The sequence below is a fragment of the Muscardinus avellanarius genome (genome assembly GCF_963383645.1).
Source record: "Muscardinus avellanarius genome assembly, chromosome: 13".
NCBI lineage: Eukaryota > Metazoa > Chordata > Mammalia > Rodentia > Gliridae > Muscardinus > Muscardinus avellanarius.
This window is the reverse complement of record NC_137799.1, coordinates 57916307-57929413: the sequence shown is the minus strand read 5'-3', so window position 1 is coordinate 57929413 and position 13107 is coordinate 57916307. Positions and strand designations below refer to the sequence as shown.

At 34.3% G+C, this 13107-nt stretch overlaps 1 protein-coding gene across 4 annotated transcripts in view; it reads left to right on the top strand.

Annotated features, from left to right (window-relative positions):
* Positions 1–13107, top strand: part of CCDC171 (coiled-coil domain containing 171) — a gene marked incomplete at both ends in the record, with an annotated part of 323708 nt that overhangs the window by 205009 nt on the left and 105592 nt on the right. For all 4 annotated transcript variants that reach the window (XM_080709193.1, XM_080709192.1, XM_080709191.1 and 1 more), the window contains 2 exons: positions 9643–9788; positions 11684–11738. In XM_080709193.1, coding sequence (XP_080565319.1) covers positions 9643–9788; positions 11684–11738 — 201 coding nt within the window. The remainder of the gene's footprint in view (positions 1–9642; positions 9789–11683; positions 11739–13107) is intronic.

Sequence of the window (13107 nt, the reverse complement as noted above, 5' to 3'; positions counted from 1 at the left end):
CCCTCCCAACCTTCCCACACTTAGCACAGTGATTGGCTCTGATAACTTTGTGTACACATATCTTATCCAGCAGAGTGTTTCCCCCTTCAAGTCTTCTTCCCTTCCATCTCCCTCGGGTAGGTCCACTCCTTCACTCAGGTTTCTCTTCCTCTGCCTGAAGTCCCTCCTGGGTCCCATATTCTCCCTGGCGTATGAGGGAGAACATTTCACTCCTTGTGACTGACTAATCTCACTTAGCATATATTCTTCATTTCTATCAATTTCCCTGCAAATGATATAACTTTGTTCTTCTTTATGACTGAGTAGAATTCCATTGTGTATATATATCCCATATTTTTATAAACCATCTGTCGATGGACATCTCATCTAGTTCCATAGTTTGCCGATTATGAATTGTGCAGCTTCACTATAGTTTTAGATGTTTTGTAAGCCATCTGCTTTTTAAGGCTCATCTCATTCTTCCAGATAAGAAATCAAGAGGAGTTGTTTATATTTAAATATGTTTTAATATATATGCTATACTGCCTGGCTTTGAACTCTGAATAGTCATGGGGAAGTTACTTGAAGTTTCTGCCTCATTTTTCTTATTTGTAAAATGAGAATAATAGGACTTAATGAAGTTTTATTATTATTATTATTATTATTATTATTATTATTTTGGTGGTACTGGGGTTCCTGGAAGCCCTTCTACCTCCGGGCTACACTCCCAGACCTATTTTTACATTTTTATTTGGAAACAGGGTCTCCTAAGCCAGCGCGCACGGCTGGCTTCGAACCTGCGCGATCCTCCTGTCTCTGCCTCCCAAGCGCGGGGATTACAAGCGTGCGCCACCACGCCCGGCTACTTAACTTAATGAAGTTTTAAATGAATAATAATTGCATTAAAGTCTGGCATAAAATAGGGACTCAGTGTTAGCCATTCTTTTTTTCTAGCTTTGGCAAATAGATATATACAATCTCTGTATGTGGAATGCATACATAACTATAGCATCATTGCATCTCATGCTGAGGTTAAGTTTTAGGACTAGTATATAAAGCAAAATTTTTTGCATAGTCAAAATTATATACAGCCAAGATTATGTATGTTAATAATCTTTAAGCAAATATATTTAAGAATTGCTTAAGAAAATCTAACTGAATATTTGAACTTTATTGGTGGAAAATGATTTAAATAATTTCTTTTTTGTACTTCTTTCAGTCTATCCAATTCAGCAAGCTGTTTATGTTTGCTTTCATTCTTTTAAAATGTCTCTTTTGGGGGGGGGGACTACAGATGACATTCTAAACAAATCCTAAACATTCAGATTTTCTTAATATGTGGCCATTTCTTCTCTTAGGCACCAGATAAAAAGGTTAGTTTTTATTCAGTGGTATGCTGAATGAAAATAGAGGGTTTTTTTTTTGTATAGAAGAATCACTCTTTGACCTTCTTGTAAAAGTGTTTGCAGTATCAGAGATGATGTGGGAGATGAGGGCACTGAAATGAAACAGCAGGCAGCCTTGCTGCTGTGTGCGGTGTTTGTGTTTCTGAGCACTGCCTACTGCAGGTAACTGCTTTGACCTGGCATGGCCCGGAACCGCGCTCTCCTTTGTTGATGCTTCTTTGATTTCTCCTCTCTTTCATCCCTTCCGGGGTAACTGTAATAGAATTCTTTTAAATAAATGCTCCTCTAATTTTATATCTTTGATTAAAAAATCTGAGTCCTAATTCTTCTGTTGTAACATTGTAAGACAGTGTGCTTGGCGTCAGTTATTTAAGTTATTTTTGAGTTAATTTAGGCAGTAAGTTTTTTTTTTTCCTTTTACATAGTAAAAAACATCTCCTTAATAGGGGAAGATACCTATATGTTCTGTATCTTGATATATGGTTTTGGTAGAGTGGATTTCCTGTAATAAATGTTTAAAAAGTTAAAATTAAGATGGGTGTTTTGGCAAACACTTCTAATCCCAGTATTTGGTTGGCTGAGACAGGAAGATTTCAGGTTCATGGACAGCCTCAGCTACTTAGTTCCTCTGCAATTTAGTGAGGCCCTGTTTCAAAACAAAGAATAAAAAACAGGGCAGGGGGTGGGGGGCGATCAATTGCTAGTTCCATACATACAAAAAGTTGAAATTACACTAGGCAGTCAGATCTCAAGAGCTAAGGAGAAAGTTCAGTTCTGTTGTGGCTGACTTAGAAAGGAAAGTGACATAGAGAAGGTCATCATTATTTAAAAGCAATAAAAAAGCAATAGCCCAGTGTGTCTAGAATTTAGTAAAATTTTATGCTACAGAGAAGTACTATGTTAGTCAGCTTTCCATTATTGTGACAAAATACCCGAGATCATCAAACTAAAAGGAGAGATTTATTTTGGCTCCTGGTTTCAGCCCATGTTTGCTTGGCTCTGTTGCTCTGGGCCTATGGGACCACAGTCCCTCATAGCAGGAATGCATGGTAGAGGAGGCCTGTTGACCTCATGGTAGCTGGGAAGCAAAGAATGAGAGGAAGAGGCAGAAGTCAGTGATTCCATCAAGCGCACTTGCCCATTGACCTAACTTCCTTCCACTCAGCCTTACGTCCTAATGGTTCGTCTACTTTCCAATAGTACCACAGGCTGGTGAACGCACAGACCTTTGGGGGGACACATCCAAACCATAGCAAGTGCTATATAATTTGCCTTTACTTTGTAAATTTTTTATTATTATATTTAATGAATGATGACATTGGTTCTGTTTTTGCACAAGTGAACTTAAGTTATGTACTCTGATTCTTGATGTTTAAGTTTACAGTTAAATGATATTAAAATTTACAATCTTAGCATTTCCAAGTGTGCGAAGTGTTTGGAACCTGCTGAGTAGTCTGTATCTGATAAAGTTTAATAGTTTAATGTAAGTGTTATCTTTTGGATTTCTTAGGTATTATTGAGAGAACATAGAAGTTGTCTAAGAGCTGATTTTGTTATAGCATGGTCTTGATGGTCACCACCTGCAGGTAGTGTCTGTGGATGAGGTCTGCAGTGACTCCAAATGCCTTTGCAGTCTGAGAAAACATTGCTTCCCCGGTATTGCTTACATGCTGCATGTCACAATACATTTAGCCACCTCTTGTCTATTTTGTACTTTTCCAAGGATATTTTCCAGTTGAGATTCTTGTGCTTCTCTGTATTGTCTTCCTTTGTTGACATTTTAAATGTGTTTTAACTCTCCCAGCTTTACTTCATTATTATCTAACACTTTTGATCTACCAGAAAGAGTTTTGTGGTTTATATGTGAGGCCTAGAACAAACAGGACTCAGCATATTTTGAACATTTCTTAGGCCCCTTTCCATTCCATTATATTTTACTATTCATCATTTTCAGTTAGTTTACTGGGAATGATTAGCATTTTCTTTTTTATGGTACTGGGGATTGAATCCTAGGGCATTCTACTTATTAGTTATACCCTCTACCCCTTTTTATTTTTTTATTTTGAAACAGGATCTTGTGAAGTTGCTGAGGGACTTGTTAAATTTCAGAGACTAACTTCAAACTGAAATTCTCCTGTCTCAGCTTCCCAAATACTGGGATTATAGGCACGTACCATCATACCCAGCTTTTACTGTTATATATTTATTGTAAATTATGTGATTAAATAACTTATAGATTTTTGAACTTTATTATAAAGTATATTATCTTTTAGTTTCATTCCTGATTTGTTTACTCACCCCTATTGTAAATTAGTGGTTGTATAAATTTACCTTTTTTTTTTTTTTGGTGGTACTGGGGTTCCTGGAAGCCCTTCTGCCTCCAGGCTACACTCTCAGACCTATTTTATACTTTTTATTTGGAAACAGGGTCTCTTAAGCCAGCGCCGCTGGCTTCGAACCTGCATGATCCTCCTGTCTCCGCCTCCCAATTGTGGAGATTACAAGCGTGCGCCACTATGCCCGGCTACCTTTGTGCTTTCTATGGCAACTTACAGAGTTTTATCTACTTAGCAACTACTTAATCAGTTTTATTTTAATATAATTTTTTAGTTATCACATTCATCAAATAGGCTAGAGGTTGCATTATTTCCTGTTCAGCCTTAATTTTAGTGCCCTAAGATTTATATACAATTTATTCTAATCTACTAATGTTTATTCAGAAGTCAGACAGCAGTAAATTTATTTTTGTTCAATGTTGTAGATACCTTTTCTCTGACTTAGGAAATGTAACTTAGTTCTAACACTTGAGTTGTTGTCTTGCCTTTCATTTTGTATGACTAACTTTTTATACCAAATTGAATAAGCCATTAGCTTTTAGTCTGTAGGAATGTGGATCCATAGATATTTCCCATTAGACAAAAGAAAATCTATAAAAGCGATATCCCCTGGGGCTTGGTCTTCCTAGCGGCTTAATGGTCTAAAGCATTGCCAGACTGTTCCCTTATGAGAAAGAACTGTGCTGGGTGATTCCCTTGACATCCAGAAATATTAATTGGAGAGATGTGCACATCCTTTCAGATAGCTCTAACTTTTGTGCTATACCACACTGATTAATCAAATATTCTGATTCAGGGGATTCATTTTATGAATTTTTCATTTTAAAACTATTACTGAACAAAATTATAAACCTCGTATATCTTGTGTAGTTTTAAATTAGTTTTCTGAAATAATGAGACATACTATATTTTGAAAGCTATGCCATTTTGTAAAATTTTTTTCCAAAGAACTTTGCTTCAAAGAAGACCTCTACTGGTGATAGTTGTACAACTCTATGCATATACTAAAATTCTCATAATTATATGAAGACTGAATTGTGTGCGATGTGATTTATATATTATTAGAGGTAATATTAAAATTTTTCACCTTATAAAATATTTCATAGGTACAGAGTAATAGGATTTAGATTTATATTCACAATTAAAAATTATTACCTGGGCAGGGTAGTGCATGCCCCAAATCACAGCTACTCCAAAGACTGAGGCAGGAGAGTAGTGAGTTAAAAGCCAGCCTGGACAACAGAGCAAGAGATGTCTCAAATATATATATATTTTTTATATTTCTATATTATTATACAATATAATATATATTTAAAACTTTAGAAATATAAAGCTATTTATGACTTAAACTAATTTGTTATTTAATAGTAATACATGTTTATCATTGAAATTTCAGAAATTATAGATAAAAGATATTAAAAAATGTGTATATTCACATCTACCATGTATTTCATTCCTAAGCTTTTCCCCTTAACATTTTTCTTTGTATTCATGCTCTTCTTTACCAGCTTTTATTAGTAGTAAGTAGTTTTTCATGGTTACTTTAGAAAAAACAATCAAATGTAAATATTTTAAGAGTAGCTTAGTTTGGCTTTTTTCTCTTGGACTAGAAGAGATATATATGAAGGGCACTAATATTATCTAAAAAGAAATATACTAAAGATATTATAGAATAGCTTTTAAAGTATAGCCTGTTTGAAATATTATTTTAAAATTTTGATTTAAAACATTTTATATTTAAAATGAAAAGTAAAATCTTTTGTAAATTATATTGAGACATTAATTCCTATGTAGTTGGAGTATTTTTTCTGCCTTTTAAAGACTCTTGTTATCATATTTAGCTTTAACTTTCTAACAGCTAAAATTGTTCACAACACTGTTAAAAGATAAATTCAGTATCAGGCTTTGATTTTTTTTTTTTGGTAAATATTAAGACCTGAGTACAAAATGAGGGCTGTATTGTGGATTAAGTGAAATATCTCAAGGCTGTGCTGTTCTGATAACTGAACCTGAAGTGACCTTTCTCAGACACAATTACAGAGTTGTATGTTTTTCCTTTAATTTCATCAGGGGTTTAATTAGTATACAAATAAAACTTCCCTTATCTTCCTTTCTACCTAATTGGCTTGTCTTTGCTTATATATGAAGTATGTGAAAGTGGGCTGTAATTAGGGTGACCGTGTTAACCTTTTTTCCTCAAATGTACTGTTGCCTAAAGGCCTCAAGGCCTAAAAACAGTGCTTTGGATTATTGCTTTGCAATCACTATGGCTGTCCCATAGGTTTTCTCATGAGCAGAAGGGCTTTGGGTGCTGCAGGTTCCCACTGCTTAACAGGATCTTCATTCTTCTCCCCACTAAATGTTTATTGATTATCTCACTGTTCCAGGCTCAGCCTCCAACAACTTAATATCAGGTGACAGTCAGGAGAGTTCTCCAAGTAATTAGAGTTGAGCATTGGGGGAGCAATTAGGAGCAGAGTTATTAAACTTGATTTATCCTATTCTCTCCTGAACAGTTTCTTGGATATCAGAACATCACACTTTCACAATCTACCCTGGTTGAGAAATTAGTGGCTAACCCGCTGCTTATCATTGTTGCCTTGCTGCCGAGAGGCACACCCTCTTGGCTTCAGTCATTCAGTTGAAAATATTAGAGTCCATAAAGTTCATCCTAGGTTTTAATTAGATAATCTGAACAGGAGAAAAACTGAACTTAAAATTTGGTATGTATGGTATATTTTTATATGTCATATAGATATATGTGAACATATGATGTATACGCTAACATTTTTCTTAAAAGCTCAATGTTTTACCTTTTAAAGATTCTATTTCTGTCATTAAAATGTGAATGTTAGGGAACATCATATTTTGTACCACTTTTCATGCCTTTGTGTTTACATATATTCCTATGACCTTTGGATGTGTATAGATTCCTGGGTGATATCCCCCAACTCTTTAAGATGAGGCTTCTATGCCTGTAAATTATGTAACTATTTTAAAATTAAAAACTATTATTATCTTCCATTTTTCCATTCAAGGAAGCATGACTGATACCGATTTGTTTATACCACTTTCTGTTCCTTCTTTATGCCCCTGAAATAGTGTAAGCTTTAGAAGAATTTAATGGCCCCTTGTCATTGCTTTTGAGAGATAAAAATGAAAGAATAAAAGCAAGAAGATTTAGATATATAGTAGACATGCTAATGCTATGAATTATGTCTTCTTTGAAAGTGTATTTTAAGATTGCTGAAAGGTCAAGTATGATTTTATAATGATCAAAGCTCATGGGTTATCTCAGATTGGCCCAGGGAATCTCAATCTGGACAAGGCTGGAAACAGTATATGAAACCCTGAATAATCCCCTCACAGATATGCACCTCAAGTCATAAGAGTTACCATACAAGAGAATTTGAATAGACTGGCACACATTTATAATTTCTGTTGGGAAAAGAATTTAAGCTTTATGCATAGCTGGCAGTGGATTATTAGTTTTATCTTCATATCTGAAAAATAGCATTTTATTGCCCTATAGATGTCAGACATACTGACTTTAAAAGGACTCAAAGTGTTTTTTTTAAAATAAATCTCATGATTCTTCAGTGCCTTTAACTATCTAACTTTGGCACAAAATTGGTAGGTCTAGAGTAGTTTTTAAAAGTCTGTTCTTGCCTTTTTAAAGTTGGTTTGAATCAGTGAGCATTACTGTGGGGAATGTTCTTTTTAAAATTTACGGTAAATTTACTTTTTAACTGTTACATAAAACCATAAATGGTACCTATTTATTTATTTATTTATTTATATTTATTTATTTATTTTTGGTGGTACTGGGGTTCCTGGAAGCCCTTCTACCTCTGGGCTACACTCCCAGACCTATTTTTTAATATATTTTTATTTGGAAACAGGGTCTCCTAAGCAAGCAAGCGCGGCTGGCTTCGAACCTGCACAATCCTCCTGTCTCTGCCTCCCAAGGGTGGGGATTACAAGCGTGCGCCACCACGCCCGGCGTAAATGGTACCTATTTATAGAGTACCATATGATGTTTCAATATATGTATATATTGCATAATGTTTAAATCAGATTAAGCATACCTATCTTTTCAAACATTTGTAATTTCTTTATGATGAGAACATTCAAAGCCCTTTCTTCTAGCCTTTGGAAATATATACTATATTACAATTAGTATATATTTTTTGTACTATATTACAATTAGTACTATATTATCTATAGTCACCCTACTATGCAATGGCACAGCAGAACTCCTCACTCAGTCTAACTGTAACTTAGTACCTGTAGACCAACCTGAGAGTTTTTGAGGATATGTTTATACTAAACATTTAAACTAAAATTCAGTATCTAGTAAGTAATAATGGGTTGCTTATTATTAATCTTTCATTCCTATTTAACAGCAACTTGACTGTTTGAAAAATGAAGTATTGAATTTAAAACTTAAAACATTTAAAAATACCTCATTTGGCTGCTGATTGCTTTTAGCTCACAGCATTTAGGATTAATTGTTTGAGTTCCATGTAGGAGTTCTATCCATTGTGAATACTTAAGAGAATACTGATAGAAGAATTTTTAAATATGAAAGTGTAGCATGTTGTTTATTCTTTATTGGATTTGTGAAGCATAGTCATGGATATGATGTGTGGATAAACTCTCAGCAAAATAAAAAATATTGTGTGTATGCAGTCAATTGTTTAGCTCACTGTTCAACAAACTTAGTTGAAAAGCTGTTTGATAAGCTTTTTAAAGAAATTTTATAGGCAAACGAATGAGCAGAGTTTTAGTCTTAAGTTCTCCTCTGATTCCTACACCATTTTGTGTCCTAGAATTTTAAATGAGGTCTAGAAAATGCTCTTTTTTGTTGTTGTTGTTGTTTTTGTTTTTGCGTGTCTGGGAATGGAACCCAGAGGCATTCGACCTCTGAGCTATACCCCCTGCCCTATTTTTTATTCTTTATTTTGAAACAGGGTCTCACTGAGTTGCAGAGGGCCTCACTAAGTAGCTGAGGCTGTCGGCGAACCACGATCCTCCTGTCTCAGCCTCCCGAATGCTGGGATTACAAGCGTGCGCCACCACGCCCGACTAGAAAATGCTCTTTTAAGTTGTTCGATACTAAGATCTATTCTAAACTGTGAAGATAGAGTTGCACAGTTAATTGCATCTTGAATTTTTTTTTTGTGCTAAGTGAATATTTCAGATTAAAGCAAATAGCGATCAGCAGATTTTATACTTCTGTGAGGAGGAAAACATTTATGGACTGTAAATAATTCTGAATGTGCAAGTATTATCTTTAACTTCCTCTGTTTGTTGAAGCAGGTTGACCATATTTATATTACTGTTCTTTACATAAAAGTTGTTTGTTGGAAGCAAGTAAATTTTATTTTGGAGTCTAGTGTGTCCACTGACATCTGTAGAGCAACCTATGACAGAGAGATATAAAAAAAGTACTGAGTTCTCCATCCTTCCCTAGGTGTCCTTGTCTACCTTTCTTCCAACTGTGTGCTCACTTTGGCCATGTGATAGTTCTTCAGCGCTATTTAGAGTTAAATAGACTCTAAATTTCACATGTTTTGTCCCCTGAAATCCTTATATTTCATTATAAAAAGAAAGCACAACTTGGGATAGCTATAATCAGGTAGTTTTAGTAAGAATGAAGTTTATTTGTATTGCATTAAGTACTTTATAAAATAAAATTGAGTTGTATTTTGTTGCGAAACATTTTTCACCACCTTAGCAGTGCTATCATTTCTAATTATCAAGTATGTAAAATTTTTGCAGAAAATTTGTTAAACCTTGATGCGTACTGACCCTAGTCTACTTCTCAGTCTGTATTCTTCTTTGTTTAATAGCCTATGGCATAAATTGAAGTTAATTATCAGGGCTGACAAGTAACTCTGCTTTCTGTCTGCTTGCAGAGTCTCTCCGAGGCAAAGATGGAGCTGAGAAGAAAAGATCAATCTCTGCGTCAGCTCAATAGACATCTTACCCAGCTGGAGCAGGACAAGCGTCGACTGGAGGAGAACATCCATGATGCAGAGAGTGCCCTCCGCATGGCAGCCAAGTGAGCATTTGGACCTTGGGGAGATCACTTAAAACAGACAAAAGATCAATTCTTACTTTCATGCTCTGGGTTTTAGCCCTGGATAATACAGTGTTAGAAAACAAAAGTACAGCTGTCTTTCTTTGAAATTCTCTGATATATCCTTAAAGAAGAAAACTCTCAACATACTAAATGTATATTTTATTGCGAAGCCTCAGAAAAGTATAAGCTTCTATATAACCTCTAATTATGCATATTTGAGGCTCTGTTATAGTATTACATGTTTGAAGCCATTTCATTAATGTGAAGTGTAAAACTCCTTAAGTTCTGCATAGAATCTTCTGCCACATATTTCCTATCTCCTTCTGCCCACTGCTCCCAAATTTTAATCTGCTTATAATAATATCACAAATAATATTTTCATAAGAAAATGTTGTTATACAATCAACTTGTTTATCATAGCATTTAAATGCAACAAAAACATATTGATCATGGGCAATGCATTTAACTTTATAGCTGTATATTCAGTTATATTAAATAGAAAAAAATACAGTTTTCAAGTGGACAACTATGTATATGTGATGGGAGTGTATTTCCTTAATCAGGTAATCAGTTGACATACACTGTGAAGTTCAAATTGAACAATTCTCTTGGGCATTTTTATTTGTTTCCCCACAACAAATTTTATGGATTACTTTAAGACAGTCCATTGTATAACAGTAGGACTTAAACTCTAACAGTTAAAGAAAAATCTGATTTTAATAAATTCACTGTCTAAGTTTTGAATTCAGAGTTCCTAAATCACAAAATACATATGCTAATTGAAATTGTTTTGAGACAAACTCTTGTTACTTTTGAAGTATCATGAAATATGAATTCATTCTGTAAACCACTGTAAGTCACAGAATAGGAAATCTGCGACCTTTAAGATATCCATAAGCTTTGCCTCTGGGCTTATGGCATTCTGAAGCATAATGATAAGATGAATTGACACCAGACCCAAATATTGGTATGTTTAAATATCCACCCATAGTTTTTTATTTTTTTTGGAAATTTTAAAGATGCGGTTCCACGATATTAGGTGTAATTGTCATTTAAAAATATGTATTTGACTGAATCAGTGTTTGTTGTCATTGTTCAAGTCTTAATTTTCTAACTTCCAATGAAGAGGCTTAGCCTAGATAATTTCCAGTGAGTCTCATAGCTCTAAGGTGAATGAAAACAGGATTATAAAACCTCTAGATTTATAGTATTTTTACAACATGGATGTTAATTCAGGACTTTGACACATCTGTGGTCTATGACCATGGGCATATGTTCTTATAAAACCAAAGAAGGCTGTTTGAAATTTGGAGAAATAATACATTGTTTAATGTTTTAAGTTATAATTTACTGTTAAATTTTTGTCTCTAGCATTTTCATTCAGTCTTTTGATTTCATTATGAAGACTAAATTCAATATATAAGACTGATAGGGGAACTAGTAATTTTGCATATTCCTAGAGAGGTCAGAGAAGATTCTTTGTACGGTTATTGTAGCACAAAAAGACTGTGTAGAAAGAAAATATTATTTTGCACAATATGGTCTTTTATTTAATATTTTCTACCACTACAATTTGAAATATTTTTCATTACAAATAAAAAGAATAAATTTTACTTTTTTTCAGAACTTTTTTAGTATCTATAATGATATCTTTTTTACTTGCTTATGTCCCCATCCCCAATTAGTGCAGGCACAATAAATGAATATGAGTTAAGTATAGAAACACACCAGTGAATATGGTTTAGTTTTATAGTTTTAAGAGAAGTACAATGATAACCAACTTATGTTTTAATAATATTAACTTATACTGAAATGTTTAACTGTTGCAGGAAGGCTTAGGTTTTACTAACACTTTTTCTTTTTTTTTTTCCTAGAGACAAAGAATGTGTTGCTAACCACATGAGAACAGTAGAAAATATGCTGCATAAGGTACTGTAATTTTTTCTTTTTAAAAATACTTTTATTAATGCATTTTATTAATACATCATAACAAGGTTCAATGTAATACAAATGAACATGTGTGCAGCTCTTGGTGTATTCCCTTCTGCACTCATTCCATGCCCTCCTCCTCATTCCCTGGACATGTTAGTGAAATTGGAGTAACATCTTCATGTGTTGTCATCATATTTTGGGGGCTGTTTCCTTCCGCAGTCCTCCTTTTCCCCCCCCTCAACTCCCTCCCCTGATTCCCTTCCATTATTCTCAGGTCTCTCTCCACATTATTTAAAGTCCTTATGTTTTCTATTTTTTTTTTTAGCTTCCACATAAGAGAGAAAAAAGTATCGTAATTTTCAAAAACTATCACTCAATTTATATTATACTTCTAGTCATTTTTATTAACTGAAAATAACTTTATAACTGTCTTTAAAAATAAATTAACAAAAAGGTACTTTGGAAATGACTTAAATTTTGTGTTATATAATGCCATGTTGCATATTTTTTTCAGAATGTACTACTAAGTATTTGATAAAACTATGTAATTTGGTTTCCCCAAATTGGTATATTACACTTTATTTTTTGTGGTCTTTGCTGAATGGAGCAGAGATTATTAAGATTCTTCATGTTTCACAATGATAAAATGTTTGACTGCATTGTCTAACCTATTAGCACTCTTAAGCAACTGCCCTGTATATGTATGTAGAGAGACATAATATATTTTACTTGAGAATATACCTTAACTATTAGGCAGTGATATTATTCAAACTGAAATTTACTTTCTTATAAGAATATGTTCTTTTTTTTTTTTTTTTTGCGGGCCTGGGGATGGAACCCAGGAGCATTCTACCTTCGAGCTACACCCCAGCCCTATTTTTTATCCTTTTTTTTTTTTTTTTTGGTGGTACTGGGGTTCCTGGAAGCCCTTCTACCTCCGGGCTACACTCCCAGACCTGTTTTATATTTTTGAAACAGGGTCTCTTACACCAGCGTGGCTGGCTTCGAACCTGCGCGATCCTCCTGTCTCCGCCTCCCAAGCGCGGGGATTACAAGCGTGCGCCACCACGCCCGGCTTATCCTTTATTTTGAAACAGGGTCTTACTGAGTTGCAGAACCCCTCACTAAGTAGATGAGACTGTCTGCAAAAAAGGATCCTCTTGTCTCAACTTCCCAAATGTTGGGATTACAAGCATGCACTACCACGCCCAGCTAAGAATATGTTCTTAAAGTGACAACACAATATATTTTATCTACTATTTTCAATTTTGATTACCTTTTATGATAAACTATTAATTGTAGTGATGAGCAGCGTAAGAGTATCACAATATTAGTGTAAGCCTAAGATAGATAGCACAAGTATATT